The sequence below is a fragment of the Syngnathus acus genome, chromosome 12 (assembly GCF_901709675.1).
Source record: "Syngnathus acus chromosome 12, fSynAcu1.2, whole genome shotgun sequence".
NCBI lineage: Eukaryota > Metazoa > Chordata > Actinopteri > Syngnathiformes > Syngnathidae > Syngnathus > Syngnathus acus.
The window spans coordinates 11,545,667-11,564,587 of NC_051097.1; the positions used below are offsets into that span (position 1 = coordinate 11,545,667).

General features: G+C 50.5%; 5 protein-coding genes across 8 annotated transcripts; 4 read left to right on the forward strand and 1 right to left on the reverse strand.

Annotated features, from left to right (window-relative positions):
* Nucleotides 1-86: 86 nt before the first annotated feature.
* rnf185 (ring finger protein 185) lies at nucleotides 87-2,322 on the forward strand. 2 transcript variants are annotated; one of them, XM_037264963.1, is made up of 6 exons: nucleotides 87-617; nucleotides 871-889; nucleotides 1,062-1,174; nucleotides 1,258-1,312; nucleotides 1,532-1,601; nucleotides 1,716-2,322. In XM_037264963.1, the coding sequence occupies exons 1-6, from the start codon at nucleotides 433-435 to the stop codon at nucleotides 1,811-1,813; spliced, it is 540 nt and encodes a 179-aa protein (XP_037120858.1). In that variant the 5' UTR covers nucleotides 87-432; the 3' UTR covers nucleotides 1,814-2,322. The 2 variants fall into 2 exon arrangements, with proteins under 2 accessions (XP_037120858.1, XP_037120857.1); XM_037264962.1 differs by having other exon boundaries at nucleotides 88-617; nucleotides 1,532-1,649.
* Nucleotides 2,323-2,565: 243 nt separating this feature from the next.
* Nucleotides 2,566-4,003, forward strand: LOC119130951 (homeobox protein goosecoid-2). Its single transcript, XM_037264955.1, has 3 exons — nucleotides 2,566-3,187; nucleotides 3,270-3,514; nucleotides 3,846-4,003. The coding sequence occupies exons 1-3, from the start codon at nucleotides 2,854-2,856 to the stop codon at nucleotides 3,927-3,929; spliced, it is 663 nt and encodes a 220-aa protein (XP_037120850.1). The 5' UTR covers nucleotides 2,566-2,853; the 3' UTR covers nucleotides 3,930-4,003.
* Nucleotides 4,004-4,097: 94 nt separating this feature from the next.
* On the forward strand, nucleotides 4,098-7,532 carry ess2 (ess-2 splicing factor homolog). Its single transcript, XM_037264941.1, has 10 exons — nucleotides 4,098-4,652; nucleotides 4,941-5,103; nucleotides 5,179-5,256; nucleotides 5,335-5,507; nucleotides 5,719-5,836; nucleotides 5,940-6,073; nucleotides 6,219-6,321; nucleotides 6,420-6,529; nucleotides 6,594-6,709; nucleotides 6,940-7,532. The coding sequence occupies exons 1-10, from the start codon at nucleotides 4,503-4,505 to the stop codon at nucleotides 7,211-7,213; spliced, it is 1,419 nt and encodes a 472-aa protein (XP_037120836.1). The 5' UTR covers nucleotides 4,098-4,502; the 3' UTR covers nucleotides 7,214-7,532.
* Nucleotides 7,533-7,657: 125 nt separating this feature from the next.
* dgcr2 (DiGeorge syndrome critical region gene 2) lies at nucleotides 7,658-13,320 on the forward strand. 3 transcript variants are annotated; one of them, XM_037264937.1, is made up of 11 exons: nucleotides 7,665-8,061; nucleotides 9,254-9,286; nucleotides 9,912-10,034; nucleotides 10,129-10,215; nucleotides 10,317-10,527; nucleotides 10,619-10,695; nucleotides 10,772-10,948; nucleotides 11,021-11,224; nucleotides 11,321-11,473; nucleotides 11,555-11,791; nucleotides 11,900-13,311. In XM_037264937.1, the coding sequence occupies exons 1-11, from the start codon at nucleotides 7,980-7,982 to the stop codon at nucleotides 12,127-12,129; spliced, it is 1,614 nt and encodes a 537-aa protein (XP_037120832.1). In that variant the 5' UTR covers nucleotides 7,665-7,979; the 3' UTR covers nucleotides 12,130-13,311. The 3 variants fall into 3 exon arrangements, with proteins under 3 accessions (XP_037120831.1, XP_037120832.1, XP_037120833.1); XM_037264936.1 differs by having other exon boundaries at nucleotides 7,658-8,061; nucleotides 10,772-11,224; nucleotides 11,900-13,320; XM_037264938.1 differs by lacking the exon at nucleotides 9,254-9,286 and having other exon boundaries at nucleotides 7,668-8,061.
* Nucleotides 13,321-15,278: 1,958 nt separating this feature from the next.
* plrg1 (pleiotropic regulator 1) lies at nucleotides 15,279-18,672 on the reverse strand. Its single transcript, XM_037264940.1, has 15 exons — nucleotides 18,501-18,672; nucleotides 18,229-18,335; nucleotides 17,761-17,897; nucleotides 17,627-17,683; nucleotides 17,389-17,482; nucleotides 17,223-17,313; nucleotides 17,040-17,138; nucleotides 16,858-16,950; nucleotides 16,589-16,738; nucleotides 16,410-16,511; nucleotides 16,243-16,345; nucleotides 16,051-16,159; nucleotides 15,801-15,940; nucleotides 15,540-15,733; nucleotides 15,279-15,455 (listed from the first exon to the last, which is right to left on the reverse strand). The coding sequence occupies exons 1-15, from the start codon at nucleotides 18,507-18,509 to the stop codon at nucleotides 15,396-15,398; spliced, it is 1,545 nt and encodes a 514-aa protein (XP_037120835.1). The 5' UTR covers nucleotides 18,510-18,672; the 3' UTR covers nucleotides 15,279-15,395.
* Nucleotides 18,673-18,921: the final 249 nt, after the last annotated feature.

The window sequence follows — 18,921 nt, forward strand, 5'->3', positions numbered from 1 at the left end:
AAAGTCCTCCTGGCGCTAGACGGCGCTGTGTACTTTTATTTTCTCACTGAAGTCCTGCTAGCGCTAGGTGACGCTGTGTACTTGTTTTGTTTTCGTGAAGAAGAAGGCTAGCTCTCCCGCTACGTGACGTAGCTAGCTTTCCCAACTCGAAACAACAAGCTCGGACTTTAGCTTACGCGTCTTTCGAATACTTTGCCGTGTTAAGCTCACGTCACTGCCGGTGAATCGCTCAGCTCATCGCCTGGCCCGTACAACGGCTTCACATCAGGAAGCAAGCACGCAAGCTAACAGCTGTCTAGCTTGCTGACGTCCAACTCCGAAGAATTGGACCCGTTCCCGGTGTCTCAATGTGCGCCTTTTGACGTGTTGGACGTCGGCGTAGCTTTGCCAGCCGACTGTGCATAGTTGTTAACCGACTGGAGCTTCGCGTAAATGGCCAGCGCGGCTCCCTCTTCACCTTCCCCGGTCGCCGGAGCGGCCGCCCCGGAGAACGCGAGCCCCGGATCCAGCAGCACGACCGCGGGCGACGGTGGCAACCAGGACAGTACATTTGAGTGCAACATTTGTCTCGACACCGCCAAGGATGCCGTCATCAGCCTGTGTGGACACCTCTTCTGGTAGGACGTCCATCTTTGCTAATGCAGATTGTTTTGAAAATCAAATGAAGAGTTGAGGGCCGTGACGTGACGTTCGCGAGGCCATCAATCAGCTGCACGATGCAAAGCTGCCGAGCATTTTTGTCTGCTCGACGTCAAATGTGGAGAGCGAAAGCCTGGTTGAGTTTGCTTTCCGTGCCGTTTCTCGTGTGTCTAATACGACGTGTTTCTTTCCCAACGTTCCGCCATCGCCAACCTGTTTCCCCCCCATCAGCTGGCCTTGTTTGCACCAGGTAAGCGCAACTGTCTTCTTATAAACACTTTCCAGTCATCATCTCCAACTGAAACCAGAAAACGTTTCTATTCATACCCCCGTGTGAATATTTTGACCGGTTGTTTTATACTCTTCTGGTTTCAACTGCAAAATAAAAGCTTTCCAGATAAACACGTTGTTTGTTTTCCAAGTGGTTGGAGACGAGACCGAGCAGACAAGTGTGCCCGGTGTGTAAAGCCGGCATCAGCAGGGACAAAGTCATCCCCTTATATGGGCGCGGAAGCACCAGTCAGCAGGACCCCAGGTAGGAGGCTGTTCAGGACAAAACAGCAATGGGGTCACAGTGACACGTGACTCAAGTCAAAGCCGCTCTTGTTTTATTTCAAGAGAGAAAACACCCCCGCGACCGCAAGGCCAAAGGCCCGAGCCAGAAAACCGCGGCGTAAGTACATGTTCATTTGTGATGGTGTTATGCCCCATTCCAATCTGAAGATAACTTCACTTATGCTTAGGGGAACCTGGGCCTGCTCTCTGAAGTCATAGAATTGGCAAAACCATGCGGTGAAATTGAACAGTGCCACCGTTTGTGCCTCATGGCAACTGGCCAGCAGGGGGCAGTGTCCCCGATCCCCACCTTAATTAAGGTTCTCCACGTTTTCAGGGCTTCCAGGGATTCGGCTTCGGGGACGGAGGTTTTCAGATGTCCTTTGGAATCGGCGCCTTCCCCTTTGGTATTTTTGCCACCGCCTTTAACATCAACGACGGCCGACCCCCTCCAGGTATTGGCCGTACGTGTCCATAAATGATCTCGCAATCCTAATCTTCTCCCTCCGTCCGCCGCTCAGCCGCCCCGGGGACCCCGCAGCACACGGACGAACAGTTCCTGTCCCGACTCTTCCTCTTTGTGGCGCTGGTCATCATGTTTTGGCTCCTCATTGCCTGAACCCAAGATGGGATTCATTCGTAGAGACAAGATAAGACTCTCTTCCTTTTCCTAGGCACCCGCCCGCGCCAGATCCACAAATGAGAGCCGAGTCAACACAACACGACACGAGCGATGGCCCCGATGCATTCATACCAATAATAATGCAAAAACACAGTCGAGCGGGAGAGCCGAGTCGTTCCGTGACCCCTCCCTCGCATTTTTGGAGATTTGACCATTCGGCACGTTTTGTTTTGGTATTCGATGGTGCTTGACACTAAGGAACTATATCGGGAGAATGTTCACATTGCTTGATCTTGTGGCAGTTTTAACATTTTTTAGTGGAGGGCGGGCATGTCATCATTGTGTCGGATAGAGTTCAAGAGAATGTTCAACATGCTTCAGTGAGTCGTTTTGACCCCTTTGCCGCTTTGTAAATCCAATGCGCCACGAGGGTAGCCATTTGTCACATTTTGTCAACTCTTGAGATCAAAATGAAATTCTATTGTAATCCATTAAAATGATCGATTTGAAATTTGTGTGCAAGTTACTAAAGTGAGTGTCGGCAAGCGGCAGCTTTGGCTGCTCCTAATCCCCTCTAATGAAATGCGAGGCGGACAATGAGCACAGATAGCATCTGGCAAGCTATTAAAGGCGCCGGCCGCCAAAGGGATGAGATGGCGTTTGTCGTTATCTGCTCTCCAAAGGCCGCCGCCGCCGCCGCGTGTGAGGAGCTTAGGACGCATTGTAGAAATCCATTAATGCCATTGCCAGCCTGCTATGAAATGGAATCCGCGCCGCGCTGATAACATGGCCAAAAAGCCAATTGTGAACACGCCACGGCCGTCCGACGGCTTCATCGTCCATCCGCATCGGATCGTAATCCACGTCCGTCGGTTCATACGACAGAAATCACAAACGAGTGAAAACTTTGCTCTTTTTTTTCACCGTCTTAATCCGCCTCCCTAATACCGAGATTTTCTCCGTAAACCCGCCAACAATGAGGATCTTTGGCGCTTTTCCACATCTCATTTTATGCAGCCAAAATCTGATGAAAAGGAATGAAGAAGGTGAGATTAACCTTTTCAAAAAAAAAAAAAAAAGACCAGATTAGCTGGTTTATGTCTGGAAGGGGGGTGATTTTACCTTTTTTTTTTTTTTTCCTTTCTTTAAAATTTCCAGGTGGTGTTCTGCAAGCTGGGCCCAGTGTTGCGGAGGCTGGCGACATGGAGAGGCAAAAGTTCCCCTTCACCATCGAAGACATCCTGAGGAATTATCCAGACCCGGGCCAGGATAATCCAGCGCTCTGGTGTTTGTGTTGTTGTTGCTGCTGCTGCTGCTGCTGTTGCAGTCGCCACTGTTGCGGAGACGGGAGGACCGCCCGTCCTCACCAAGGTAACAGTCCAAATGTTTTTGCAAACCAGGCTGTTTGGACAACACGGCAACATGAGTGAGATCTGCTCCCGTGTGGTCTCAGCACCACAACCTCTCGCCGAGCTTCCCTCCCAAGAGCCGTGGGCAGCGGCGTCGGAGGCCGGCGTCCGAGAAGAAGACCAAGAAGCGGAGGCCCGGACGCCGAGGAGGACCCGGCGACACAGAACCATCTTCACTGAGGAGCAGCTGGACGCGCTGGAGGAACTCTTTCTGCAGAACCACTACCCAGATGTCAACGCTCGGGAAGAGCTAGCGCAGAGCACTCGCCTCAGAGAAGAGAGGGTGGAGGTAAGCGCCAGCTACGGTGGCCAGGGAGAGACCATTTTAATGTTGGTATTTTTTATGTTGAATAGCCAAACAAAATGTCCAACAATAAGCATGTACTATTGTTTTTTCCTATATATGAAATAAATGCATGTTATTGTTTTTTGAGATTCAAAATATATTCTTAGTGTGATTTTATATTGATTTTTGATCAGCATTGTTTTGGGCATAGAAAAAAATAAACATTTGGAGTTGTTTTTATAATATATAAATATTATAATCATGTAAATATTAAAATATCATTATTTCTTGCGATATCAAAGTAAAAATTCACCTTTTTTGTGTCTATTTTCAGGTTTGGTTTAAAAACCGCAGAGCCAAGTGGAGGCGCCAGAAAAGACTCTCTTTTAATGCAGAAAACACAGAAAACTGCCCGTGACTGACTGTATGTCACGAACTCTTTTATGAACACTTTGTACCATTTAAATGTCATCAACGATTATAGACTATTTTTCTTTTTTTCTTTTATAGTTTTTTTTTTTTTTTTTACTTAAACAGCAGCATCTCTGAACGCAAATACGCATTCCCCATAAATAAGAAAACACTGTCAGCTAGCTTATTTGTGGAATAGCAAGTTCTAAAGGACGGCCGTGGAAGTTCTGTTATTGTCCTGCTGGCAGTCAAGTGTGCCTATCGCGCATGTCCTCAAGAAGAAGACTTTAAAGAAAAGAAGAAGAAGACTACTTCCGGTGACGTCACAATCGAGTCTGTTTATTGCCGTTGTGTGTTTCTGGTCCAAATCCGAAGCGTTCGTCATCGTAACGTCTGGGTAAAGACGCCATTTAGCTCTTTAAAAGAGACGGGATTGATACTGCACGGGAATATTTGAAGGAATTATTTACGCGGTCGCGTGTGCTGTGACTGGACAAGATCGTAAGGCCGTTGTCGCGAGAAGGTTAGCGTTTAGCTTAGCTACAGTTCGCTATCCGGCTCGGAGGCCAGTGGCAGCGCCATGGACGGCAGCGCCAGCGTGAGGAGAGCCCTGTGCGGCACCCTGGTGCCCGCCACCGCCCTCACCACTGTTGCTCTCATGCCGGAGCCCAAAAACGAGGACGACGGGAAGCCGCCCCAAAAGGTCCTAAACGAGGAGGATTACATCGAGGTAAGTCGCGCAAACGTCAAGGGCGACGTCATTGGAACTGTACGCGCTTTTAAATGGCTCTTTATTGATATGTTGTTTGTGTGCAGTCAACAAAGAGGCTTCAAGCGTTTATTAAACGTGCAATGATTGAGTGATGAGAAACTCCTCCCTTTTTTGCCCCCTTAAAGCATTATTCTAAAAAATAATTGTTGAGAGACCTTATTAAAGTTGAAATTGTCACCACACTTCACACACATTTCAGTCACCCTTGATGTATTTTTACCTGCTGTTTTTGACGGGCTTTAACAGAGCTTGGAGAAGATCATCCAGAGGGACTTCTTCCCGGATGTGACCAAACTGCAGGCTCAGAAGGACTATTTGGATGCAGAAGAGAGCGGAGACCTGGAGCGCATGAGAGAAATCTCCATTCGCTACGGGAAGTCCAAAAACACCCCCCAATCTTCTGCCCCCTGTGAGTGCAACCATCCGGACTGTTTTGTATTTGTCTTGTATCATGATTGCTAAATGACTCTGTCTTTCGCGTTAGATGTGACGCCGGCGAGCTTTGACACGCCAGTGGGCCGTGCGGGGTCGCCATCCTTCTCCACCAGAGGCGCAGATGCCGGTGAGCGGCTCAGACGTGCGGCTGGTATTCTTTCACGAGACGTGCGTTTGATGTCTGCGGATGGTGTCTTGCCTGCAGAAAGCGTGGCGGGCGACCAGCGCGAGGAGAAGGAGCTGCCCTCGTTGGATCGCTTCATGGCCAAAAACACCAGCGGGGACAACGTCTCGTTTCAGCAGATCATTGAACTGGCGGAGGACAAGGAGAAGATGAAGCACGCGTGGCTGTACGAGGCCGAAGCCGAGTTCAAACAGGCAATACAGCGAACGCTGATCTTCTCACTCTTGCCGTTATGAAGAACTGAACTGTTGTGAATTCTCACTCTGAGAAAAGGCAAAGAAAAGAGGACTCTCACTGTTCTCAAACATGCGGTTGTTCAACCGATTCCACAAACACATCATGCTAAAATCGACTTTTATTGTTATTGTTCTAACTCTTCTTTCTTTTTTTCCCCCCACTCCTCAGCGTCATGAGCAGAACCTCGCCTTACCACAAGCAGAGAAGGCTGCTCTTGAGTGTGTAAAAGCCGGCCTGGAAACGTGGCAATATAAAGCAAAGAACGCCTTGATGTATTATCCAGAAGGTACACTTGATGATTGAAAAAAGGCGCCAAAACCAAATCCATGGCAACCTCTGTGCTCCATAATTATGACTTCAACGTCAAACTCGCACTCCATTTTCATCAGGTGTCAAAGACGACGACGCGCTCTTCAAGAAGCCCCGCGAAGTGGTTCACAAGAACACACGCTTTACCGGCGACCCCTTCAGCAGGGCCCTCAACAAGAGCCAGATTCAGCAAGCAGCGGCGCTCAACGCGCAGGTGACCGTCGTGCTCGCGCACCCAATCGAGACTTTTCCCCAGTGGAAAAACGCTACCCGGGAGCCTCCATAGCACAATTGCATTTTTCACTCTCTCCGATCAATCGGTCCGAGTAACCTTGTTCACGTGATACTCCGTGCTCCAGTTCAAGCAGGGTAAGGTGGGCCCGGATGGCAAAGAGTTGATCGCGCATGATTCTCCCACGGTGAACGGTTACGGCTTTGAAAGGACGCCCTCCCCCGCCCCTGGTGAGAAACGCAACAAGCGCACCGTTTTTTTGGCGGGCGAGTCAATCTCCTCATCCCGGCCGGGTACTCCCCCCGGGTACTAACCCTAACCCCCCCAGGTGTGGCCGAGTCGCCTCTAATGACATGGGGAGAAATCGAGAGCACGCCGTTCCGCTTGGACGGATCCGACACGCCCTACGCCGAGAGGAACCACGGCCCCTCTTTTAAGGTACCAGAAAGTTCCGCGGTGTTTTAGATCGGAGCTAGTTATCCGCCGCGCCCTGTTCCGACAGATTCCCGAGCCGGGGAGACGAGAGCGACTGGGCTTGAAGATGGCCAACGAAGCGGCCGCCAAAAATCGGGCCAAAAAACAGGAGGCCTTGAGGAAAGTTACAGAAAACTTGGCCAGGTAAAAAAATGTCTGTAATCTTTTTGCAGTTTAGTTGCACTGGTCTTCTTCCGTGTCATCTGCCCCCTGGCGGCCAAAGCCCTATCACCCGAAAGTGCAGCACAACTCCACTGAATTATTGTGACGCACAAAATGTTTTATTCTTTACATTATTGAAATGAATTTACCACATGACTTACCTTTGTGTTTTTGATTGTATTTTATTTCTTTTTTTTTTTTTGCGATGGCAGCCTGACCCCGAAAGGCCTGAGCCCGGCCTTGACACCGGCCCTGCAGCGTCTGGTCAACCGCACGTCCAGCAAGTACACAGACAAAGCTCTGCGGGCCAGCTACACGCCGTCGCCCTCGCACCGCGCCGTCGGCTGCAAGTCGCCCTTCGGCGGGCCGGCCACGCCCTCAACCACACCCGACAAGGCCAAGACGCCCGGAGAGCACGACGTGTCGTCGCTCACAGACAATCTCTTGCAGCTGCCCAAGAGACGGAAAGCTTCAGACTTTTTCTAACAGGACATTTTGATGGACCTAATGCGATGTCGCAAATTGATTTGCTTTGCGTTGATCCTTTTTTATTTTTCACGGTGGTGACCAATTTGTATTTATCATTGTTGTTCACACTTACCAAAATAGCCAGTACATAACCAGTGCCACACTTATCCAAGCGCTGTTATCAAAAGCATGTGTTATCAAAAGCATGTCCTAACATCACTCAGTTTCCCAGGTGAAAATATTGTTTATTGAGCTATTGTCTGAAATGTGTACTTATTTTGTAAATATATTCCCTTGTGTATTAAGAAAAAACAAGAATACAGTAGGCGGGGCCGTACTTGGGAGTCGAATCTCGGAGTTGAATCGAGCGCTTGGTGTGTTGCGTGTTTGGGATTGTTGAGATGGGTTGAGGCGGCCATCTTGATGAGCGGACGGACGACGGCAACAAGCCACTGGATGTGCGACAAAAGCAAACACAAACCTTCGCCGCCCCTCGCCTCGCTCGCTCTCTCCCTCCCTTCCTTCCGTCCGTGTAAAGGACGATGCTCATCCAACGTTTATACTTTGCCCGCCAGCTCTCTTGAGTTGAACGCCGAAAAACCACGATGGGCCAACGTCGAGGCGGACGATTAACCGGATAAATCCCGGACGAGGTGGGACGACGACCGCCGTCGCAGCAGGAGCAGCAGCAGCTTCCCTCTCTCCCTCCCACTCTTTTCCCCCTTCCCCTGCCTGTACATGCTTTATATTTCTGGATAAAGGAGTGACTATGAATGGAGGATAAATGTTGCCAAAGGCTGACAGCGGCAGTTTCGTCCTCTTCTCTCTGCTCTTTGTCCTCACGTTGACGGACCCGCCACGGCCAGGTAAGCGGCTTCGCTTCGCTTCGCTACGACTCGAAGTTAACCGGGCTTGTGTTTGGCGGCGAGGCCTATCTGAGCCGCGCGCGGCCTCGACTTGTTATTTGGAGCGGCCCACCAAGCATTTGCTCACAAATGTTCTCTTAGCGAAACTACTTGTGTCTTTTCACAGCAAATTGACTGGGACGTTGTGTCCGTTTTGGTGCAAGTGCGACTCGAATGTCGTGAAGCATTTTTAGCCTGTGTTGTGCTAGCCTTGAGCTAATTCCTGATTTGCATGGAAGATTCACGGGGCTGCTACCTATTCGCTCTCATCCCCCAGCACCACCTTGCAGAGATTGCAAGCCTGAGAGAAATACACCGGGAAAGCATTTGAATCCATCTATTAAGCGTCTGCCTCATCGGTAAAGGACCTCGTTCAAATCATCACATTCGCCAATGCGAGCGTTCTACATTTTCACAACACTGCGACACACACGCGCCTTTTATTGACTCGTAAAGATTACGATTGCAAAAACTGTCCAAATGACAAGGCTCCAAATGTCGGCTTTATGGGGATGTTTTGGCTTGGTGAAATGATATACAATAGAGGGCTCCTTCCTAGGTTTGTGCTCAAATGAGTCCAAAATCCCATGCGGCAGACTACTGGAAGTCGATTCTGTCTCTTGCGAACGCGTACGACGGTCGGTCGGTCAGTTGGATTCGTTTGCGCAACGACAAGTTGCTCAAGCTGCAATCTGCAGGAGATTGGGTTACGAAATCGCTACTGCCGCCTGCGGGCGAAAAATGAAATTGCACACCCTTCTTCACTTGTGGTCTCCCATCTTTCTAGCCATCCTCTGAGGAAACTCGTGACTCCGATACGACGAGCCAACACGAGAACGCGGTTGGCGTTACATCTGCTGAAAGAGCGTGGGAACCTTTTGGCATGAAGTGTCAAGCTCGCTGTTGAAGCGCGCGGCAAGCTGTAACTGGACCTGCCTGTTGAGAGAGAGTGAGCGAGAGAGAGAGAGCCGCACTTTGAAATTGGGATTTCTTGTGCTAGCAAGTGAGGCAAGAAGCCAAAGCTCCTCGCTGGAGATTTGAAATGATTGGACGTGTTATTGCGACTAGGTCGCCAGTGGAGACTTTTGAACCCCGTCAACCCGCACGCAGGTGCTTGCTTGTTACCCGACTCAACTGTTTCTATTTGTTTCAGGTGCCCGGCTAGCGCTGGCAAGATTATTGTCAGGTAAGCAAGCAGCATTGTTGGCGTTCAGTCGCCTTTAGTCACTAAGAAGGCGTCTTGCGCTGGATGACAGGTTCTCTTCAATTTGATTTGACAAATGTTCACCGTTTTTTGCTGCAAGTCAGGAACAACGAGTGCGTACAAATGTCCACGTTTAAGATGATTTGGGAGATGGCCCATACCTGGCCTCATTTCAAGATATCAGGCGCCCTCTTGTGGCCGTTTCACGATGCCACGTTGTTTTTGTTTTTTTATCCGTCAATGTCATCTGTCGCTGATACACTCGGGTGATCAATTATAGTGCAGCAGCTGCTATGCAGTGAGCAGTGGTTGTTTTAAAGTGCTCTATAAATAACAGTTGGGGTCAGCTGAGGATGTTGGCGGCCATGTTGGCCTGGCCTGTTGACTGTGTCAACTCTGCTTGCATGAGACTGTGTCAACTCTGCCTGCATTTGGCGTCTCGTTCCAATCATCCAACACCTTTGCCTCCCTCCCTTCCTTCTCCACGTCACTCCGGAGAGAACGGCCGGCCGGCCGGCCGGCCGCAAAAGCGACTTCTCTGGTCACACTGGCTTGACCTTTCCTCCTGCTGTGCTCAAGTTTGGTCTTGTGTGTGGTTGTGTTTCAGAGCAGCGCTGCAGCCCCGGTCAGTTTGCCTGCCGCAGCGGCAAGATGCAGTGCATCCCCATGTCCTGGCAGTGTGACGGCTGGACGGCGTGCGAGGACCACAGCGACGAGATGGACTGCCCCCGTGAGTACTTGAAATTCAAGAGGAACACGACGTCTTGTTTTGAAGCGACCCTTGCAGGCAATGCACTTCTAATAATGACTCCAAATGTTCCCAGCCATAAAGGAAGAGCGATTTCGTTTCGGCCAAGGTTACGACCAGGTGGACGACGTCATTGGCGTGGCTCAGCCCGTGCGATTCAACAGTGAGTGTCGAATTAAAAACAAAGAAACACGCGCCCCAAATAATCAATGAATCCATCCATCCATCCATCCATCCCTCCCTCCCTCTCCCACACGTGAGCAGAGAAATGCCCGAGCGGCTGGCACCACTACGAGAAGACGGCCAGCTGCTACAAGGTGTACCTGCGCAGCGAGAACTACTGGCAGGCGGCCGACACGTGCCAGAAGGTGGACGGCTCCCTGGCCACCTTTGTCACCGACGAGGAGCTGCAGTTCATCCTCAAGATCCAAGTGGACTTTGACGACCAAGCGTGCGAGCTCAGAGACCAGTGCAAGTGAGTGCGAGCGAGCGAGCGAGCCGCACTGGTTTCGGCGTGGTTCCAATCCCCGCCCGACCTAAAGTGTTTCTTTTTTTTTTTTTTGCAGGTTCTGGGTGGGCTACCAGTACGTGATCACCAACCAGAACCACTCGGCTGAGGGCCACTGGGAGGTGGTTTATAACGGTATCCACGTTTGCTGTCGTTTCCTCCAATGTCTTTCTTTGGAATGATTCGATCCGATTCAAATGTTCCCACGCAGGCCCCGTGCAGGTGTTCCTACCGCCGGACGGGCTCCCCAACCTGGGCGAGGCCAACCAGGACAACGTTTTCTGCGCCCAGCTGCAGCGTTTCCAGCTGCAGAGCATGAACGAGCGCGGCCTGCACAGCTGGCACGCCGAGAACTGCTACAAGAAGTTCCCCTTCCTCTGCAAACGCAGTACGTGGGCCACCCGGAGAGCCCAAGAACTTTCCGGGGAACCCGTTGTGAAAATGTCGCCTTTTGGCGCAGAGCAAACGTGCGTGGACATCAAGGACAACGTGGTGGGCGAGGGCTACTACTTCACGCCCAAAGGCGACGACCCGTGCCTGAGCTGCACGTGTCACGACGGAGAGCCCGAGATGTGCGTGGCCGCGCTCTGCGAGCGGCCGCAGGGGTGCCAGCACTTCCGCAAGGACCCCAAAGAGTGCTGCAAGTTCACCTGCCTGGATCCAGGTAACGCTCGACGTGGTTCGGGTCCGTCTGCAAACACGGCGGTGGCTCCAAGTGCCTTTGTGTGGCCCTCCCTCCCTCCCTCCCTCCCTCCCTCAGACGGAAGCAGCCTGTTTGACTCCATGGCCAGCGGCATGCGTCTGATCGTCAGTTGCATCTCGTCCTTCCTCATCCTGTCCCTGCTGCTCTTCATGGTGCACCGCCTCCGACAGCGGCGGCGGGAGCGCATCGAAACGCTCATCGGAGGCAACCGTGAGCGCTGCAAATGCCGTACGCGCCTACCGGGAATTGGCATCGAGCGGACTCAGTCAATTTGCCCTTGGTTTGTCTCAGTGCACCACTTCAACCTGGGCAGACGCGTGCCGGGCTTCGACTACGGCCCGGACGCCTTTGGCACGGGCCTGACTCCGCTGCATCTGTCCGATGATGGCGAAGGAGGCGCCTTCCACTTCCAGGAGCCGCCGCCGCCCTACGCCGCATACAAGTACCCCGACATCCATCACCCCGACGACCCCCCGCCCCCCTACGAGGCCTCCATCAACCCCGATAGCCTCCTCTATGTGGACCTCAGTAAGACCACACAAACAAGCAACACACACACACACACACAAACACACTTTGTGTACCCAAAGTGATCCTCTATGCCCGCCCTTAATACGATGTTGGCGCCCTTCACAGGACACGGCAGCATGCCAGTGATGGCGGGCCACCAGGTGAGCACGGCGGCGGACGGGCTCCTCCAGCAGGCCCCTGCCGCAGCCAGCCCCGCAACCGTCTCCCAGGCCCGGGAGGACTCGGTGGACAGCAGCACCCTCCTGGTGGGACCCGATACCCCCACCATGGACGGCCCGGGCGCCGCCACGCCGCCTGACTGCGCTTCGCCGTCCTCCCTCAGCACAGCCGTCTAAGACAGATGGACGGACAGGACTGTTTGTGTATAAAGAACACTAATTTAAGGATGCATTTTTACTGATCTGATTGGCCCTCCAGAATGTAAATATGCCCCTGGGGTAGTTAAACGCGCCGCCACCGCCGCTCGCTGTCCTGTCTCGACTCCATTCTTTCTTACACTGTATGGATTGTGCAAGTCGGTACGTTGACGTTCTACTTCCTTTTCAACTGATGATTGCTTGACGTCGATGGAAGCTGAACGCATCATCAAAATGGAAATATTCAATTCCATACAAAAGTTGCCCCTCCTTCTTGCTCACTTTTGGTTCGACAATCATCTTCGTCCCTGTCATCTGTTATGGCGATGTGCTTTTTTTCCCTTGTTAAATCATCAACTTTAGTAGAGAAAAAATGGAGTCATGAACAAACTTTTTCGTCTGGAAGAAAGTTAGCTGCATTGCTGTACAATGGCATGACGTTTTTGGGGGGGATAAGAAGTCATTTCGCTAACCACATTGACTTTATATAACTTTATTCTCTTACAATGACAACTTCATGTTAAGTTCTGACCTTTGTGCACTGCAAATGAAATTTGCATCATTTTCTCCACACCAACTTCCTCTCGCTTGCTCAGCCCCCCCCATCTTTTTTTTGTAGACAATCATCTCCCCGTCATCCATTTCTGGTGATGTGCTTAGTTTGTCCCCCTGTTTGTTTTGAGCCATGACAATCCCTCAGTGGAGTGCATGTGTGTTTCTTTTTTGTCGATGCATGTTTTTGTTCATTGAGGTCTCTTTTTGTACAAAGCCCCAGACATGATATGAGGGACACGCACAATACCTAAGTTTGCATTAAAATCTGCAGCCAAAATACCAACCTTGTGAAACCAGGACATCTGGGTAAGTAAAGTGTGGAAGTGCACTTTTGTAGCCCAGGCCAAATGTCAAGGAATGATCATTACCAATACTTTTAATTTGTACATTTTTTTTAATTTGTGGCTGCACGTAAGTGATGTTGTAGCCCCCCCCCCCCCCTTCATTTACTTTGATGTTTATTTGTTCTTTGTTTTTGTTGTTGAATGTATTTTGTTTTGATTCTTTATTAGCCTTGGAATGAAGCAATGCTCTTGTTTGTATAGGAGGCGTTTGTATTTTTTCTCAACTAGATGTACTGTACGTCTAATTAAATGCCAAATAAATGACGCCGTGCAGAATGATTCAGGCACTCGTTCATCTTTGAAACTGCACACAAAAGACTTTGTGCAAAGGAGCAAACCATCTCACATACAAAGCGACTGAAGTACCGTGACCGGATGTTCTCTTTTCCCCGGACATGTTCTACTTTTGAGCCCTGAAAAAAACGTCCGGGGGGAATTTCAAAAGTCGTCCAGGATTTTGTTGGACTGGGAAAGTACTTAACTGAGACCGCTCATGTCCCTCCTGGATCTTGTGACTACGCGTTTTTATTTATTTATTTAGTTATTAGTTAGTTAGTTATTAACCTCGTGTAGTGTACCTATTGAAGTGTCCATGAGGTGTACCTAATAACAGGCCACTTCATTAAATATCATATAAGGCTTGACACGTGTGACCTTTGACCATGATATTTCCCTAATAAAGTGGCCTGTTATTAGGTACTCTTGAAAATGGCGGTGTACCTAATGGAGTGTCCGTAAGATTCCCTCGTTAAGCGCACCTGCGTGAAAAGTTTTAGCTCCTGCGGAACGTGAAAGAAGCTAAAACTTTTCACGCAGGTGCGCTTAACGAGGGTCACTTGGAAAACATGTTGGAACGCGGCCCCGAGGACTAGAGCTTGACACGTGTGACCTTTGACCATGATATTTCCCTAATAAAGTGGCCTGGTATTAGGTACTCTTGAAAATGGCAGTGTACCTAATGGAGTGTCCGTAAGATTCCCTCGTTAAGCGCACCTGCGTGAAAAGTTTTAGCGCCTGCGGAACGTGAAAGAAGCTAAAACTTTTCACGCAGGTGCGCTTAACGAGGGTCACTTGGAAAACATGTTGGAACGCGGCCCCGAGGACTAGAGCTTGACACGTGTGACCTTTGACCATGATATTTCCCTAATAAAGTGGCCTGTTATTAGGTTCACTTGAAAATGGCGCTGTACCTAATGGAGTGTCCGTGTCATTCCCTCGTTAAGCGCACCTGCGTGAAAAGTTTTAGCTCCTGCGGAACGTGAAAGAAGCTAAAACTTTTCACGCAGGTGCGCTTAACGAGGGTCACTTGGAAAACATGTTGGAACGCGGCCCCGAGGACTAGAGCTTGACACGTGTGACCTTTGACCATGATATTTCCCTAATAAAGTGGCCTGTTATTAGGTCCACTTGAAAATGGCGGTGTACCTAATGGAGTGTCTGTGTGATTCCCTCGTTAAGTGCACCTGCGTGAAAAGTTTTAGCTCCTGCGGAACGTGAAAGTGACCAAAAACTTTTCACGCAGGTGCGCTTAACGAGGGTCACTTGGAAAACATATTGGAACGCGGCCCCTCGAGGACTGGAGGTCCACACCCCTGGTTTAAGTGAAAAGTGCCACACCCGCCCTCACCCCCACTTTCTGATTGGCTCTTTGATCGGTGATGTCACACTCCATTAGGTACACCACAACTGGCCACACCTAATAACAGGCCATTCATTGCATTTGTAAATGTGAGCAAAATGGGGAAATATATTCAAGTTGGAAAGTCAATATCTGCTACGTCAGTTACAAGTCCAAACAAGGAACCTTGGCAAGAACGCAGGCACTTGGTTCTATTTGAACGGAGCTTCTTCAATTACCGTAGGCACGCCAGTTCACTCTAGGTGGGCCGGCTGGCCAGTCTACACGGGAGCAATGCCGAACCCGAACCGAAAGTGCACGTTCGCAGAGGAGTTGAACAAAAAATATCCTGTGCTTTTGCCAGGGTTGTGATCCTTATGAAGCTGAGTGCTTACATACATATGATAAAGGTGCCAACGCAAGAGGAGGACTGAAGAGGAGCTCCTTTTTTTTTTTTCTTCCAAAGCCCCCTCCAAAATAAGGTGTCTTCTTTTTCAGAAACCCAAATCTGGTCACCCTAGACCTAATAATAATACCTTTTATTTATAAGGCGCATTTCAAGGCACTCAACAGACATAAAATAGCATAAAAAAATGAGCGGACAGCAAAAATAACAGCGTTCACCCCAATGTGCAAAACTCTTTAATCATGCTGGGGGGAAAAAACACAATGAATGCAGTTGTTGTGCTGCAAGGAACCAAAAGATGCGGTGGGCTTCCGCGGGATCATTAGAATCTTTTTCTCTTCAGGATTTCCGGTTTCCAGTTGACAGGGTGGCTCTCTTCCGTCTGCAGGACACAAAGAAACAGCTTCAGGAAGCATATCAGCTAACCCTAGCGTGCATTTGATACAGTATAGTAAGTACTACGTACAGCCGTGTCGTCCTCTTTGTACACTTTGATGGTCTTGTCCGCTTCGGCTGTGATCAGACGACTTTCCGAGTTGTCGAAGACGCAAGCAAAGATGCCCGACTCGCTGTCCAGAGAGCCGGGCTGCACGGCGGCGTGAATCCTCTGGAAGTTGTAGCCGGTCCTCCAGTCCCACATGTGGATGGTACCGTTGTCAGCTGGACACAGACAGGGACAGCATGAGTGATGACGCCGCATCCGACGTGACGCGCTCGAGATGGATACCTCCGGAAACGAGAACGCCGTCAGAGTTGACGGCCAGGGTATTGATGATGGCGTTGTGTCCCGACAGGTTTTGAATGAATTTGCCCTCCGGGAACATCCACTGTTTGACGTTGTCGGCCGAGCCGGAGGCAAACGTGTACCTGGAGGGCGGTGGGAAAGGCATCATCACGACAAGAGGGTTGAGAGCATGACGGGACGGGGCGGGGCGGGGCCAAGGCTTTCGGGCAGAAGCGCGAGGTCTGCAACTTACTGTCGGGGATGCAGGACCACGCTGCGAACAGACTTCTTGTGGTTGGTTAGCGTGGCTCTGGTTTTGCCGGCAATCAAATCCCATAACCTGATGGTTGAGTCATGGCTCCCTGCAACAGGTCACGTAGGTAGCCTTGATCAGCACTGACACTTGTGTATTACTCAGTAGGCTATTACGGTAAGATTGTGCTACCGGTAATGACTTGCGGCTCTGCGGCTTGGCACCGGACCGTGGCCACCGTGTTGGTGTGACCCGTCAGCGTGTGCGCGTTGGCTTTGGAGCGAATGTCCCAAACCTAAGAGAGGAAAATGCAGCTTACAGCGCCGCTGCCTTCCAGGCAGGGGAGGGGAGGGGCTTACCCTGGCCGTGGAGTCTCTGCTGCAGGTCACCAGCACGTCGATGGTGGGGTGCAGGTCAAGGCCGTACACGGCGCTCAGGTGGCCGTGGTAGTGGCGGATCACCTGCGGGGGCGGCCGCCGACACATTGGGACCACCAAACAGACGACGGGGCCGGGCCGGGCCGAGGCGACCCACCCACCTTGTTGTACTCCAAATCCCAGCACTTGACTTGCTTGTCCTCGCCGCAGGAGAACAGGTAGGGGCTGCGGCTGCTGACCGCCACGCCGCGCACCGTGCTGATGTGTCCGGTTAGTGACAGCTTCAGCCTCCCGGTAGCAAGGTCCCAGATCTGGCCAGACAAAACCAGCACTCTTATTAGCAAAAACAAAAGCATTTGCACAGACAGTTTCATAAAAATAGCTGTGAGCGCGTGTTGTTTTGTATCAAATCCATTTAGGCAGAAGTCACCTTTATGGTTCGATCGGCCGAGCCGGTGACAAACCACTGATTGCCGGGCTCCACGGCGATGGAGCGCACCCAGCCCAGGTGACCGCTGATGACCTGCGGCACAGACAACACTTATTAATCACTCGGCGATAAATTCTCAACAAGGGCACGGCGGGTCCCGGAGCATGCGCTCGCTCGCTCACCCGGAAGAGTTTCCACGGCGGATGCCACTGCGGCTTGGGCATGGTGGGCGCTCGCCTCATGAGCGACAAAGTCCTGCTGCCGCCACTTTCCATGACCGTCTGCAAGAAGGAAGGGCAAAACATTTGGGAAGGGAGACGGGCGGCGACACGCCAAAGGGAATGGCCATCAATCTCGGGACGTACCGACACGACGGAAGGCGGGTGCGATCGCTCGGCCGCCCCGGCGTGCCGATGGATCTCGGGCACGCTGGCGGCGCTGCGGCCGGCGTCTTGGCTGCGAGGCGGCACGCTTGATGACAAATTCATCATACGACGGACGGAGGTCATTTCGCATCGATGCTGGACTCACCTGGCCTGTGACGCCGGCAGCGCCAACGCCATGGAGTGAACGCCGGCCTCACTGGGGTTCCTGTGGATCTTTGTGTCGGCGGTCAGCGCCACTCCTGATCATTTGATTGCAATTGAATTGATGCAAGTTCGCGAGAGATGTTTGGATATCGAAACGCGACATTTTTTTCCTCACGTGTGTTCTTAATACAGAAAAATCTGAACTCTGGAAAAGCATGTAAAGCTCCTTTAGGACTTACCAGGCCCAGTCGGGTAAGCGTGTGTTCCGGCGATTGCGTATTCCGGCTCATCGGACACTAGATTAGAAAAATGACATGGCGTATTCATTTAATACAATACGGACTAGCCTTCCAATTTGTTTATCTGTGATCACCTGGATGCGTGTAGCTGAGCTGAAGCTGCATGCTGTTGGCGGGCTGAGAGACTCGCTCTTTGGATTCCTTCAAGACGGGCATGTGGAGGACAGCCTCAAAGTCAGCTTTCAATTTCACCGCCATCTTCATCTTGTGACTGCATCCATGCGCACACGCACAACAGCAACGTGAACCGAACGAAAGCAAACACAAAGACAACCAACCCTACGTGGCATACCAAACCAAACCAATTGTTGAGTTATTTCTGTCCCTTTACTCACAAACAACACATTTCAAATTGACAGAGCAAAAAATATACGACTTGATTAGAAAAAGGTCAGAAACCTTGAAGACTATTTTTCAAGGTATGCAGATGCTTGCAAAAGTCATTTACCGTTGACTCTTAATAGAACAATCGATTCATCTAACAAGCGATTAAGCCATGGGAACTCTTTTTAAATCATTTTTGGTGTAATTTAAATGTGGACCTTTTTTCGTCCAATGCGATGTACTTGGCTTGGTCGGCCACAAACATGTCATGAGTCCTCTTAAGCGAGCGAAAGACCAGCGTGTGGACAGAGTGCTTCTGGACGTCCTGTAAACACATAAAACAAATGGAAACATCTAAAAAAAAAAAAACACTTTTAAAAAATGAAGACTCGGAAGCAGCTAATTCTCGCCAGACAGTAGTCGGGCCCCGGGTGTCTGAGCGGGAGCGAGCCACAAAAGAGCCACGGAAAGTACCAAATGTTCCTCTTACCTCAGTCATTGTGATGATAATTGTCGTACAAACGTATTAGAGAGCCAAAAATATGAAAGAGTAAAAAATATATAAGTGTTCGATATGAAACTTTGAGATCAACACTAACGAAGACCGCAAACGCACGCCGACCCTCGGCGAACCGGAAGTAAACTAGCACAATGCACAAGGCACGGTTGGTTTGCCTTTACGCCACCTAGAGGCAAGGGGTGGCGCTTTACTTGCATTCTTCTTATTCAACAGCCACAGCTGCCATAAAGTAATTGTACAAACCATACGATCTGTAACTGTCTCATGTTTGTCTGATTAATAACTGAAATGGCACAGACACTTTTATGGATGTATGCAAAATTCCTTTATTTCCACCCCCCCTCCCCCAAACATTCCATACATTTGTCAGGTAATAAATAGACACGAGGAG